A 15,781-nucleotide genomic window follows, 5' to 3' on the forward strand; every position below is an offset into this window, starting at 1 on the left:
ATCAATTATCTTTAAAATGCGCGGCTCAAGTACGTTTATTCTCTCTTTATTTTCCGGCTAGCGCCTAGGAGAATAAACTACAACTCGTTGCGTGATATTCTCCCTTTTCACTACTCAAACCTGAATTTCGACCAAAACTTTCAGAAAAACTGTGAAAATGCCACGAATCCAGATTAAAGGAGGTGTTTGGAGGAACACTGAAGTGAGTATTTATGTTTTGGTCTTATTCTTCCTTAAATATATGTTAGTTTGAGTGAAAAATCCACCGAGAATTCAGTTAAATCGGCGATCTTTGCATGTTTTGCAGTGTATGACGTGCTTTTGAGAGTGTATTGTGCATTTTAGGGTAGTATGAGAACGAAAATTGAAAATTAAAGGTGTTGAAGGATAAGAAGTTCAGACTTCAGAATTAAGAAAAAAGAAATGGTTTTAACTTTTATTGTGGCAAGTTCAAAATGCATCATAATTTAAATTCAATTACGCCTAATTTATTTCAATCATCGGTCATTTTACAATCGAAGTGGTGACCGTCCCGATATCGATGGCGATACTCGATCATGTCACATGTTACTTAGCCAGGGCATGGCCCTCGGCCTTGATGAAAAAAATGGCCAACAGAGAATTAAAAAAATAGGGGCCATCAAATGGAAATACGGTACATGAACATATTTTTTTAAAATGCACCAAATATAGGAGATGTCCAGGGAGATCTTATGCCTTATGGGACACTCTTTTTTTTTAAAAAACGGTGATTCCGGGAAAGAATCTGTGTAACTTAAAAAATATTTTGTCAAGCTGCATCAAGGTCAGTTTTACCTCAAATTTATCATAAAATTGCATTGTTTATTGGGGTAAAAATATTTGAAATGATTTAAGGCATTTTAAAACAAAAAAACTACAACCCTGTTCTAAAGATTAAATGTCCTCAGTCCTCAGAAGACCACCCCATGTCTGCTGCCCAGGAGGCTTGATTAATTTTTCTGGTGAGAATTTATTCATGAAATTTAATTAGGCCTACATGTAAGTGCAGGTAATCCATGTGGATTAAGATGCATTTTGAAATAAATAAGAAATATTTATTCTATGATTTCATATTATTTGATAACCTGTTATCCTATTTCTTTTGTGCATTAGGATGAAATCCTCAAGGCAGCTGTGATGAAATATGGCAAAAACCAGTGGTCTAGAATTGCATCACTGTTACACAGGAAATCAGCTAAGCAATGCAAAGCAAGATGGTAAGTTACATCAATTTATCATGGGCAGGGTGCTACATAAGCACTTGCCCGATTGCCTGGGGCAAGTTAAAGTTAAAGTCGGGCAAGTGTTTTGAAGTAAAGACCAAAACTACTTGCCCGAATTGGGCAAGCAAAATTCTCACAGTTGAATGACCAAAATTAGGTTTGATATATGATATTGACCCTCATTTTGGTCATGGCAGGCAAGATAAAATCACTTTGGAAAAAGAACTGCAATAACAAGGTAGATCAGTTCATGCCAAAAGAGAAAAAAGTCAATGGTTTATAATAGCGCAAAACTTTCTTTTGAAGAGGTAAAACTTTTTTTTTCAAGGATTTTATTTGGGTAAGTGAAGTAGATTTTGGGCAAGTATATTCCAACTGTTTAAAGATTTACTTGCCCGACTGGGCAAGTGCTTTTAAAGAGTTATGTAGCACCCTGATGGGGATGTAGCGTTTTCTTAAAACTGTCCGTATGGAAGGTATTCCTTTATCAAATATGTAGATATTTCATCTGCTTAGTAGATAAATTGTGCGTTGAAATTAGAATTCGTCATTTCTCTTGCTCTTAGGTTTGAATGGCTGGATCCAAGTATCAAGAAAACAGAATGGAGTCGAGAGGAAGATGAGAAGCTCCTACACCTGGCTAAACTCATGCCCACCCAATGGAGGACCATTGCACCCATTGTGGGACGTACTGCAGCTCAGTGTCTGGAGAGATATGAAATCTTACTGTAAGTTACGTCTTTAATGAGATTTTAAATCTAATTATAGGCCTTTGGAATTTGAAATTGTTATTAAATTGTAATCCTTGTGCTCTGATCATTTCTGTATTGTGCAGTTTTGTTCACAATTGCTCTGCCAGATGATAATGATAATCTATTGCAAACCTATTGATATATTGGTTTGGTATCTAGATCATCACTTTACATGTTTATGTGTTCATATTAACAGTTGTTATTTATTCAGAAATTTGAGGAACACATATATGTAACAAACCAATCATACAGCATGTGCATGTATTTCAAATTGAAATTGAGACACAGAGGCCATACTGTTTGCTTGCTTGATTGTAAAAGATATAACATTCACTGTTGATGGAAAATGAATGAGTATTGATATCAAACTATGATTTAGGCTCGTACCTTTGTTTTAATAAAATGACAGCCTTTGTGGAGCTGTCATGGCCAAGTGGTCAAAGGAACCCTATTACAAATGAAGGTACAGGGTTCAAAACCTTACCATAGCACATGTGCCCATGAGCAAGGCAACTTATTGTCACTGCCTTGTCATGTCTTATGAATGGTGATATAAAAGGTTTGTCCCAGATAAAATTATCCCATGCGATACACATCTGTAAAATCAAAAGTCTCATGAATACAGATGAAAGTCTTGACTTCAAGTTTGAGAGCACACATGTGAAATTTATTTCCTAATATTACCTTTTTAGATAGATACCTGTATGAAATATGGTATAGAATTAGAAAGATGTTTTTAATCATGAGTAATTAGTTTCTTTTAGAACTAAGCTCTTGAACAGTTTTACATTTGAGATGTTGGTATTATTTGAATGACCAGTGATCAAGCGCAGAAGAAGGAGGGTGATGGGGATACAATGGATGATCCGAGGAAACTGAAACCAGGAGAGATTGATCCTAACCCAGAGACTAAACCAGCTAGACCTGATCCTATTGATATGGATGAAGATGGTAAGAAATGAAAAGACTATAAATCATATCCTGAAACAAACTAAAATAATGATACTCCATTCTTGTACATTAATAGGGCATATCACATTATCATGTAACAACTCATGTGCTTAAAAAGGACTTGATATTATTCCTGTGGTTTTAGCATGCATACTTTTACAGTACACCAACATTTCTAGGAATAAATTCCTGACAGTTAACCTCACCTGGTTCAAAATAGACATTGTACAAATATGATACTAGACAAGCCTAAGGAGATGAGGAAAACTGAACTTATCATCAAAAGGAGGTGAGATAAATGTTACACTGGGAAAAAGCTAACTCGTTCTATCCAAATTGATATATGGAAATCCAGCTAATTACATTAAAAAAAAGTTATCAAATGGTGAAGATCTTGCCTGCTTTGGTAAACTACATGTTATCATTATATTAGAAACATTGTTTTGTTGATTCATCTCAAGTCTAAATAACTTGTAAAATGTAGATAGTGATTAATCGAATGGAGTATTGCTTGCACTACTGCCTGTTTAAAGTTCGTTAGGGTTTTTAATGTACATCTCAATGTGGATATAGTAACTGATATAAAAACTTGAATGTAAATTTGATCTCATTTCTTACAACTGTTTTGTCGGTTTTACATCCTCAATATAGAACTTGAGATGTTATCAGAAGCCCGTGCTCGTCTAGCCAACACGCAGGGTAAGAAGGCCAAGCGGAAGGCTCGTGAAAAGCAGCTTGAGGAAGCGCGACGTCTTGCAGCTCTTCAGAAGCGTAGGGAACTCCGGGCAGCAGGTATCGAGGTCAACAAGAAGAGGCGCAAGAAGCGCGGCGTTGATTACAATGCTGAGATTCCGTTTGAGAAGAAGCCAGCACCAGGGTTTTACAACACAGCTGATGAAGTGGTCGCACCTGTGGATCCAAACTTCAAGCGGCTTAGGAGAGAGGACATGGACCAAGCTCGTAGAGATGAAATTGAAGAGGTACATCCCATGTTTTTTATCAATTGATTGATGAATACATGAAATAGATGATTATTTGCTGATTAATTGAATTGATTAAATGAATAAATCATTGATTGGTTGATAAACTGATAGCAAATGTAATTCATTTCTATATCTTCGTAAACCGTTGTTAAAAGAGTAAATTGTGAAGTGAAATTACTGGAAAGAACTGTCTGACCAAAAAAAGGAAAAAAAAAAGAAGAACAAAAGAGTGAAATCAATCATGAAGTAGAATCCTGACATGATGGGACACAAAAAGACACAAGAGCACTCCCTCATTTGTGTTTACCAAAAAGGTAAAACAATTTGCAGAAGATTGAGATATAAAATTGAGGCAAAAAGTGATTACCATTGCAAAAATGATATTTGTTGTAATTTCATCAGCAATTCTTGTTTCAATTTCACTGACAGAGAGAACGAAAGAAGGATAGACAGAAGTTGAAGAAGAGGAAAGAGAATGATTTGCCTGGAGCCATTGCTATGACAAACAAGTAAGTGTAGAATTCTCATTGCAATTTATGTATAAGTGCAATGATACAAATCTTGTTTACCAAGATATTTCATCAAAATTGCAAAGTATGAAATAATCCAAACACTGAAGTTATTAGCATGGTGACATTGAACAAAAATGTTTTGATAGTGGTAAAGGCAAAATCTTTCTTTGCTCATGTTTGAGATAAGCAGATTACATTCTCTAATATTTTATTTTGGTTTCTTGTCAGAATGACCTGTAGTGATCATAAGCATTGCCATTAGATATTCCATGATCTGACTTATTTTTATGCTATGATATTCACTGTTTATTTTTTTTCATAGGATGGCTGAACCAATGAAGAAGCGTAGCAAACTTGTCTTGCCTACTCCACAAATATCTGATGCTGAGTTAGAAGAGGTAAGTTTTAAGATGAGATGTAATCTTGCTTTCTATGCAATAAATGATAAATATATCCTCTCTGAGTAAACGTAGGCCTATTTTTAGAAATTCCATCTTATTCAAGAGCATCAATCAGGATTTGAATTGTAGATTTGGCCTTCTCCCTCTTCAAATTATATGAAACCACTGTTATTCAAGTTTTTCTCTTCGAAGCCTTCTTCAATGTTTGGAAAACTAGTTTATGAAAACAAGTAGGGATCATAGGGTCAAGGCATGTCCGTAACTTGACTTTCAGGCCTTTTATGGCCAAGGTCTGAAAGCATCCAGTTGAAATAGGTAAATGTGCAATGTGTTTGTTATTTGTTTGGTTTGTATGAGTATCAAAGACTTCTTTTATTCAATGGAGTAACACCAAATCTTTTGTCCATATAGGTTGTAAAGCTTGGTCAGGCTAGTGAGAATGCCCGTCAGATCGCTGAGGAAGGAGCAGTCAATGGTGCATCGGATGCTCTTCTTTCAGACTACACCATGACCCCAGGACCAGCTAATCTCAGAACACCCCGTACTCCAGCTACACATGATACAGTACTTCAGGTAATTATCACCTTGACATTCTTTCTTGCCCCCCCCCCCCCCGACGGTCGAGGATCAGTGGCTATTTATGTGTCAGATGTTGACTAGTAAATCTTCTCTAGTTGCATTTGATGAATGTTATGAATCTGTGTAAGGTAGTAGTTGTAACTCAGCCAACTCATCCGGTGGGAAAGAATTCCTTGAATTTCTTGGAGAAATGTCTTGAAGGAATTCCTTGTTTGCCTGAGCCTGATCGGATAGCTGTGCTAAAGTTGGGGTAATAATAAGAGCACCTAGGGCATTAAGTCCTAGATGTAAATGTTGCATATTATTGTTATTCTATACTGGCTGACAAAGTGCCACATAATTATGAGGAGGGTAATAGGAATCTGGTAGTGCAAAGGTTAAAGGGGAATGAAACCTTTGGAACAAATAGGCTTGTGTAGAAACAGAAAAATGAAAGAATAAGAATAAAGAAAGTTTGAGAAAAATCGGACAAATAATGAGAAAGTTATGAGCATTTGAATATTGCAATCACTAATGCCATGGAGATCCTCCCATTGGCAATGCGACAAGTATGTGTGATGTCACTGATGAACAACTTTCCCTTTGGTAGACTATAAAATACCCTCAAAATGTCTCTTTTTGCTTTTTCTTATGATGATACAAACTCTCTATCCATGATGTATTCTAAAAAAATATGTATTACATGCCCTCATGTAGAAAGAACGCATGATCTATGGATAGATGTGATAAAAGAGGCAATTTAAGTGAAATATAATACTGAAGTAATGGGAGAATTGTTCACAAGTGACATCACACATCTTTGTCGCATTGCCAATTTGATATCTCCATAGCATTAGTGATCGCAATATTCAAATGCTCATAATTTTCTCATTATTTGTCCGATTTTTCTCAAACTTTTGTTGATCTGTTTCTTTGATTTTTCTGTTTTCACACAAGCTATCTTGTTCCGATGGTTTCATTCTCCTTTAAGGATTAATCCATTACCTATTGGAACTGGTTGGTCCATGTACAAAGTCTATTGAAATGACAGAATTCAAAAGTCAAAGGTTATACTCAAGTAAATATACTAGTCAATTTTCTTCCCAAACGCTTGCTATGGTAATATTGCATTTAGAGATGCACTCTCTATGATTTATCTTTTTACTCTTTTATATGTGTTCAGGAGGCACAGAACATCCTTGCACTGCAGAACGTTGAAACGCCATTGAAAGGAGGTATGAACACAGCAGTAGGAAGCAGTGATTTTGACGGTATCACCCCCAAGAGACAAGCTACACAGACACCTAACATGGCGTTCAATACACCATTCAGAACGCCAGGTCATGAGTCGCAAGCAAGTATGTTCAATTTAACATTGTTTTATTCAAATTTGTAGAGACAGTTACATATATATATTCAGAGTTCAGAGTAGAGTGATAACATTTACTTGTTTGTTCATTTTCACATTATTTTATTCAAATTTCAAGAGAGTTATGCGTGGAGATATGTTCAGAGTAGAGTGATAACATTTCATTTTTTGTCCAATTTCTTTTGATGTAGAGCCTTAAAAGTCATATGAAATAAAGAGTAAACAAGTTCTGGATATATTGTGCCTATTTTAATGCATCTGCATCTTTCCTTCAGTGCCATTTTTTTTAAAAGGAGAATAATCACTTGATCCATAAGGACACTGTTTATCTTTCTCTGTATTTAATTCATGAACTTGAATATAAAAAAAAATCAGCAATGAAAGAAATATAGTGTTGCCCATTTGAAGAAAAATGCTAATCAAATAGAACATCAATTAATTTCCCTAATAGGCCAAGACTGCTAGTTTATATATCCGTTTCTATTGATTTTGATCTATCATGTCTCTCTGATTCTCACTCATTAGTATGAGGAAAATAGTGGGACATGAAATTTTTTTAGCATTGTGGCCCAGTGGATTAGTCTTCTGACTTTGAAACAGAAGGTCGTGGGTTCCAATGCCAGCCATCTCTTAATTTCCTTCGGTAAGATGTCTATCCACATTGTGCCACACTACCCAGGTGAACTGCATTATTATTATTGTTGTTGTTATTAATTTGGGGCTGATTGGTAGTAAACTGTTCCCACTTATCAGGTTTGACCCCTCGGATGACCCCACGGATGGGCACTGGTGGAGGCCAAACCCCAGGTCAGACTCCGCTACGTGACAAACTCAACATCAATCCCGAAGAAGCACTTATGGAATTTGATAGTGTACACAGTGCCAAACAACAACAGGTACGTTATTATCACTAGATTGTATGTTACATTGTCATTTGATCTACACCCAGTCTTATGTCTGTTTGGTCTCATTCAACATAATTTAATTAATTGGTATTGGTGGTGATTTTTTATTACCTGATTGCTAAGAAAGCATGAATGCTTGTAAGCAAGCAACCAGAGGACTGACGGCTTAAGGTCCTCTCCAAAGGACCTGGTAATGAGGATTAATGCCTTACCAAATGGCACTAGCGCACCAAGTGGAAATCGAACCCGGGTCACCGGAATACGAATCCCCACTCTACCGACTGAGCTGTCACGCCTCCTTCGTGCTTGAGTTCGGGCCAGGGATGGGGAGATAATGACCATATGAGGCAAGGAGAAGAATATGCAGTGTACAGAACATTACTTAACTTTTTTTTTCTCATGAAATTAAATTCTAGTCTATTTGATAAAAAGCACCTGGATAAACAGGCTTAAGTATTAACTGTATTAAAGGCCAGCCTTCGGCGAGGCCTCACTGCCAGCACCAAGGAATGATTTTGAGATTGTGAATGACACGACATTGCATTAATTATTTTGTTTATTTCAGAGGGAATTGAAGGCCAGCCTTCGAAGAGGCCTATCATCACTGCCAGCTCCAAGAAATTATTTTGAGATTGTGAATGACACAACATGGCATTAATTATTTTGTTTATTTCAGAGGGAATTTAAGGCCAGCTTTCGAAGAGGCCTATCATCACTGCCAGCTCCAAGGAATGATTTTGAGATTGTGAATGACACAACATTGCATTGATTATTTTGTTTATTTCAGAGGGAATTGAAGGCCAGCCTTCGGCGAGGCCTATCATCACTGCCAGCTCCAAGGAATGATTTTGAGATTGTGATACCAGAGAATGATGAGAAGCTGTTAGAAGAGCCTCAGGATAATTCAAACTTCATTGAGGATGCATCGGATGTGGAGAATAGACGACTTGCAAAGCTGGCAGAAGAGAGTAAGTCCTTCTTTGGTGTCTTTCGCACCGTGACTTGGCTTTTGAATGACAGCTTTTTTTTTTTAGCAAAAAACAAGTGTTTATTAAAGGTTGTCTGCTCAAGTAAACTTTTTTCATTTCCTCAGAAAGTTGGAGTGAATTACTCAAATGCACTCCTTTTAGATTCACCCTTTAATGATTATTTGAAGAGTACTCATATGTTATGACTGGAATCTATCACATGGCTTTAAAATGAGTTTTAATCCACTCACCGATACTGAATTCATTTCACCATTATAAATGACATTAAAATTCTATTATAACAAGGTTGAAGGATATCAAAACCGTGATCAATCATTAAGTTTATCTTTTCGAGGTCGACTATTGGAAATTGCACAAAATGGAAGAGCTGGGACCAAAACGAAAATGATGGTAGTTTGATTGATACTCTGTGATATAGTGGGTGTTTGCCTTTACTCTGTCTGTTAGAATGCTTTGCATGTTTTGATATTTAAATACAATCATGGATATAGTGACCAGACATGTCTCTTTAAATATGATTCCTTATTATGAATGTTGCAGGAGAGAAGGAATTAAGGAGCAGATCTCAGCCACTCCAGAGAGGTCTTCCAAGGCCTGTGGATATCAACACATCTATCCTGAGACCAAAGGACCTTGAGACTCCTATTACAGAGCTACAGAAGGTGAGGAACCTTACTGGTCTTTATACAACCTGAGTGAATATTGTAGTATTTTGTTTAGAATTTGTAAGGCAATGTCATGTACTGATGGATGATTGGATGACAGGCAGGATTAATTTATGAATGAGATGAAAGGATAAATGAATAGATGAATGTATAGATGAAGGCATAGTTGGATGTGTGGATGAATGGATGGATGAGTAGAAGGATGAATGAACGAATAGATAGAACTAATGGATGGATGGATGATTGGATGGATTAATGAATGAATAGATGGATGGATGAATAAAAGGATAGATGAAAGGATGACTGGAATGAATGGTTAGATGAATGAATTATGACTGAATAGATGAAAGATTGCATGAATAGATAGAATCTTGAACAGAGAGATGAATAAGATGTATGGATGAGTTGATGGATGGACAATGGGATTTAGGGATGGAATGGATTCCCATTTACATTTCCAACTCTAATATAGAAAACTGATAAAGTGGGTTTTTTTTCCAACGTGTTATCAATGACAGCTTTAACTGATTATCTTCCTGCATTTATGTTACTCTAGACAATTTTCAATTTGGTATATGTGTTACTTGTTTTGTAATCCATGTTTGACCTACCATTTGTTTGGAAAGGAAGCGGTGGACCTGGTCTCTTTTTGCATATATATTATATTATATGAACTTGAATAAAGTCATAATGAAACAATCATGTATGGTTGAAGGAATCCTTTAGAATAATGGTCTATATATTCAGTGGCAACTGATGAAGTTCTTGATATCCACAATACTTTTCACTGATTCTGAATAATATCATATATTCCTTGCAGGCTGAGGAGATGATCAAGGTTGAGATGATAACGATGCTGCATTACGATGCCTTGAAGAACCCTGTAGGGGATCAGCCAGGGATGAAGAAAGGTGATAAACCTACCAGTAAGACTAACCCAGCTGCACATGCAGCATACCTTGAACATCATCCATATCACCAGTATGAGGAGGAAGATATGAAAAAAGTAAGTAGTCAATAAATGAAGCACAGGATCACAAGAATATGGGGTTTGTTTCATTAAACCACCAGAATTCTGTGGTACTCTGTTATTTTTGTGAAATAAAGTCCTTTGAATTTTCCATCTTTGAGCAAAATTTTGATATTTAACTAATGTACAAGTTTGTAAAGAAGTATGATGGCAGGAATTAGATTCAATGGTATATTCACGGTTTGGTTGCCTTTTTTTACACTTATCTCCATATTAAATATTTCTCTCTGTGAGTGTTGCTATTTGTATAGATTCAATTTTCAGCAAATAATCATGGTCGTTCATATCCTCAGGATATCGTCTTTTACAGCGACTCAGATAATGTAAAAATCTTCAAAACATCTTTTATTGATGAAATGCTCCCCTGGTATTCATATGTATCTTTTAATAATAATAATGATAATGATAATAATAATAAAGGTATATTTACCCAGGGTAGCCACTTCAGTTCCGAAAACTGTTCTCCCAGCGGGCCCTGCTATTGTTATCCCGGCTTTAGCACGGCTACCTTGATTGGGCGCTTGAGCATTCGAGGAATTTCTTCCTACCGGGTACCCATTCACCTCACCTGGGTGGAGTGCAGCACAATATGGATAAATTACGCCATGGCTAGGATTCGAACCCACAACCCTCTGATTCAAAGTCCAGAGCCTAATCCACTTGGCCACAACGCTCCACTTTTTCTTGGATCACTTTTATTTCACTGTCTTTATTTGTCCATTGTTTTCTCTCCACAGGCCAATGAGTTATTAAAAGCTGAGATGGAAGTCGTGAAAACCGGCATGGCCCACGGTGATCTCCCTAAAGAGGCCTATACCCAGGTGTGGGAAGAATGCCTCGGTCAGGTGCTTTACATTCCATCTAAGAACAAATACACCAGAGCCAACATGGCCAGTAAGAAAGACAGGATTGAATCGGCAGAGAAGAAACTTGAGGTATGACACATGTATGCATTGTAATAAGTTTTTGATATATTTGGGATCTCTGGAGATTGGGGCCGAAAGATATGATGAAATGAAAAGCAATGGATCTTATTGCCTTTTGTACCAATTGATCACCTCTCACAAGTGGTAGTAATATATCCTCTACTATTTATTTCAGTGATTAGAGTGCTGCTTTGCTTTGCTTAACAAGAAACCAATGATCTTAATTTGTATATTTTAGAAAACAAACAGGACATCATTTTCACTTGACATAATTTTCCTTTACGATGGAAAAAATAAATCTATTCATCTGGACTTACTCATTGAAGCAGAGGACAGTTTCACGTCCGATCCAGGATGCTTCTTCAGCTCTTCTGAACTGATCCGAAAAATTCCTCGACGTCTCCAAGACAATAACATCGATGGTGCTTCGGCACCAATCGGCAACAACGATTTCCCGCCAATTCAGAAGAGCTGAATAAGCGTCTCGGATCGGACGTGAAACTGTCCTCTGCTTCAATAAGTAAGTCCAGATGAATAGATTTATTTTTTCCATCGTAATTTGACTTTTCCTGGATGACTCAAAACATACATCAGTTTATAATTTTCCTTTGATATTATATATATGTTTTTCTATCCAGTCTAATCGTGGTGTAATGACAAGAGAAGCAAAGAGAGCGGCTAAGCTTGAGAAGAAACTAAAGATCTTGCTTGGAGGCTACCAATCTCGAGCTCAAGGACTCACCAAACAGCTTGCTGAGATCCAAGAGGAGGTTGAACAAGCGTATGTAGAACTCTGCACATTCCAAGAACTACAGAGTAATGAAGATATTGCTATTCCAAAGAGGATGGAGGTAAGAAGTCTTTTCGTAGGGATTTTATTTGCATTTATGTATGGACCATGTATGGTTACTAGCAAGAAGGATAATTGTAGTTGTTTGTAATTCAAATAATTTATTTTGGGAGACTGGGAAAGTTGTAATTTGTCAAAAGTAGAAATTTATGATTCGTGGATGGTCATGTGATGAAGAGAGATGGGAGGTTTCCTTGTTTTCAATATATCCTTTTGCTGGATGCAATAAATCGCCTAAGTAAGATATTTAGACAGTGATGTTTTCTTTTATCTTATAGTATATTGAGATGGTGTTGTATCCTAGCAATAAACTCAATTTCATTATGATTTCTAACTTGAAGTAAGTAATATATGAAAAACAAATTTTGCATACCTAGGCCCTGTTGCTTAAACACTATTTTAATGGTAACTTTGGCAGCCAATGCTAACTACCATGAAATAGTTGATTGGCTGCAGAGCTTTGCCACCATCATAGTTACCATGATAATAACCTTTAAGCAATAGGGCACAGCGGGTTGTTTCACACTTAAAAGTTGCATTTAAATGCCTAGTTGTGTGCCATATAGAAAGCATGACCACATTGGTCAGATCATGCCAAAAGGACGCTTAATACTGCGTATTAATCAATCAGATCGCGCGTCGCATATCGCATACATGTCGGCATTTAAGTGCGATTCTAAGTCATACGTAAATATTTGTTAAGCACCCCCAGGTAATTTTCTTGATTTTATTGACTATTGCGATAATTACCCTTTTGTTCTGCTTTCCTTTTCAGTCCCTTCGAGAGGATGTAAAGCGTCAGAGTGACCGAGAGAGGGAGCTCCAACAACGTTACTCTGATCTCATGTTTGAAAGAGAGATGCTCAGCGCACAGATTACCAAGTTAGAGATGCAACAATCTGGACCGAAGTTTTAATTCAGAGATGATGAAATTACAGGGGGGAGTGGAGTTTTATAAAGATCTAAATCTGACGTAATGCCACCGCACACCTTATGAGCCGACTGGTCTACGACCGGCATGTGACGTCACAGCTCTTGTCCGCTTGAGAGTCGCAGAGGGGTCAGAGACAAAGTGCAAGAAAATCGTAAGGATTTGACTTGTCAAATCCTTATGTTGGAACCCAAGCTCAATCCAACGCGTATACGATATACAAAGTGCATACGCAGTAGTAAGTGCCATTTTCTGAGTTGCTATGGCAAAAAGCGCATCCGTTAGTCTCAGACAACACGGCGGTCGGATCACAAGGTGTGCGGTGTCGAGGCTTATGACTACCTTGCGATTCATCTCCCCTCACTCAGTCGCAGACCAGTCGGGTCGTAAGGTGTGCGGTGGCCTTTGTAGTCATGCACAAGTACCAAGGTGCATTTGATCCATTATCTCATTGATTGATTTGTGGTAGAGCGCCCCATGATTGCAATCTACCTAGTATTGATATGTTATGTGCCACATGCAACTTGGAATGCAGGTTTGAATGGTGGTGCAGATAACTGTAAAACTGTTCCACAACACCATGAATTGTAAAGAACTTCTCCCATGAATGTCCATGCATGATACAAACTTCTTCATGAAATATTTTGGAGTTTTATTCTTGCTTGAGTCTCTTGGAGACACCCCTCAGGAGTAACGTTTGACCCGATCAGCCGCAATTCTATGGAAATCCATTATTGTCATGATATTTTCTACAAGAAATTTCTAAAATGACATTTTGTACACAAAGAGAAATATGCTGAATTTCCAAGAAAACAATGCATGTATGAATAAACATCATAGTTAGAAAAATATTTTGAAGAAACATGCATTTTAGATGTTGATGTTGCTGGCTTTCCATAGTTGTGGTTGATTGGATCAATCGCAACACTTGGCAAGATGGCCCAGAACTCCCTTGTTCAATATTTCTCATGAAGAGATTAATTAGGAGTTCAGACTGTGGGTCATCTAATGATAATTGCCAAATTTTATTTCATTGCAGCTTGCAGATTAATAGCACACTATCTTTTCAAATAAATTTGGTTCTGAAAAGGGTCCACTCACTGAAAAAAAGCCAAACACTTTTGGTAGAAATATTCTCATTTTAGTCAGAATAATCGAGTACTCTTGCTCACTCTTGAGTGAGATGAAAAATTCAATTATAATTCTGTTTCTCAAAATTTTTATTACATTTTTCTTTAAGATTTGGACATTTTGTTTAGATTCTGATTGAAATTATCTAATGATGTTGAAGACATTCAAGTAATATGACTTCCCAGGTATTTTAAAATGTATCTGTATACATATCAAACTGAATCACTTCCATGCTGTATGATTCCACAGGAAAACGACACAATTTCTTTGTTTCATAGACAGTTCGGAATTGATTTAATTGGCATTGCAAATTTGTAATGCTGGGCTGCATTGAGTTGGATATTTATTATCTAATTTAAAGAAAATTTAAATCGAGGTCATTTGGGGAATTTTCAATTGTTTATTTAGTTATTTCTAAATTTGAATTTTATGCTTGAAAATCAAATTTTAACATGCACACATTGAATATATCTTTGCAGGTTTGCATATGGTGCAGATAACTGTTCCACAGTACCATGAATTGTAAAGAACTTCTCCCATGAATGTTCCATGCATGATACAAACTTCTTCATGAAATAATTGTATGTGTCTTTGCCAAAGCTTTATGAGATGTACTATAGATTACATATGATATTGCATTTATTCAACATGTAAAGCATTATTCTCAATTTATCTAAATCTGGCTGGGATTCTCATTGAGAGATGTACAAGAAATTGGCTCTTATTCTTAAGGAGATGCTTTGTTACTGCTAAAAGATGATTTATCGTTTTATTAAAAAAAAAGTTGAGAGGGAAAAATAATGGCTGCTATTATATTGTATTGAACTGAAAGAGAATATCTTCGGTTTGAGCAGTTGGTTCATTTTTGTGATCAGAGTATGGACAGGACATCACTTGATAGACATTCTAGTGTAAAATAAAAAGAGAAATTATCTGTCACTTTGAGATTCAAGGATTCACACTGGGGTTGGAGGGATGTGTTGCATTTAGCTTCACCAATTAGTAATTTTGTTTCTATTTTCTTGTTATGCAAGCAGTAGGGTGCGTATTTGTTAGAGGTATTGCATTGTCATAATTATCTTCTGAACGATCTGGAAAATAGAAAGAATAGTTGTAAAGTACAGTCTCATGAGGGTCACTGATTGTATGGTATGTTTATTGTATATAAAGTATTAAGAGCAATCATTCAATTATGTGCAGAAATAAATTCTTGACATCATGTCAAATTGTACATATAATTTGACTTTCATTTGGTGTGATCATTTCTCTGATTTGTGGTGTGTTTGTATTATCTGCTAATGAAGTGATGTGATAGAGAACTTAAAGGAGAGAGAATAGGAAAAGGGAGAGAAAGAGACAAAGAAATGGGAGGGAAGGAGAAAGAATGGAGGGGGAAGAAGAAAGAATGGAGGGGGGAGATTAAATGGGGTGGGGAGGCAGAGATTGAGGAAAATGCTAGGGGTTGACTGATGAGAATAAATTGTTTTGTCCATAAAGATTTTGGAGGATTAGCAGAGAAAGACATCTTAAAGGCCAAGTCCACCTCAGAAAAATGTTGATGTGAATCAACTAAGAGAAAAATCA

The 15,781-nt window shown here is 36.6% G+C and overlaps 1 protein-coding gene across 1 annotated transcript; it reads left to right on the forward strand.

The window, feature by feature from the left end:
* The first annotated feature begins 68 nt into the window (after nucleotides 1-68).
* LOC121413456 (cell division cycle 5-like protein) lies at nucleotides 69-15,428 on the forward strand. The gene is made up of 16 exons (XM_041606275.1): nucleotides 69-202; nucleotides 1,135-1,238; nucleotides 1,811-1,972; nucleotides 2,817-2,947; nucleotides 3,599-3,927; nucleotides 4,360-4,439; nucleotides 4,765-4,840; nucleotides 5,255-5,416; nucleotides 6,585-6,759; nucleotides 7,524-7,666; nucleotides 8,463-8,643; nucleotides 9,205-9,326; nucleotides 10,150-10,335; nucleotides 11,097-11,294; nucleotides 11,924-12,136; nucleotides 12,911-15,428. The coding sequence occupies exons 1-16, from the start codon at nucleotides 158-160 to the stop codon at nucleotides 13,049-13,051; spliced, it is 2,448 nt and encodes an 815-aa protein (XP_041462209.1). The 5' UTR covers nucleotides 69-157; the 3' UTR covers nucleotides 13,052-15,428.
* The last annotated feature ends 353 nt before the right edge of the window (nucleotides 15,429-15,781 follow it).

The sequence above is a fragment of the Lytechinus variegatus genome, chromosome 4 (genome assembly GCF_018143015.1).
Source record: "Lytechinus variegatus isolate NC3 chromosome 4, Lvar_3.0, whole genome shotgun sequence".
Lineage (NCBI taxonomy): Eukaryota > Metazoa > Echinodermata > Echinoidea > Temnopleuroida > Toxopneustidae > Lytechinus > Lytechinus variegatus.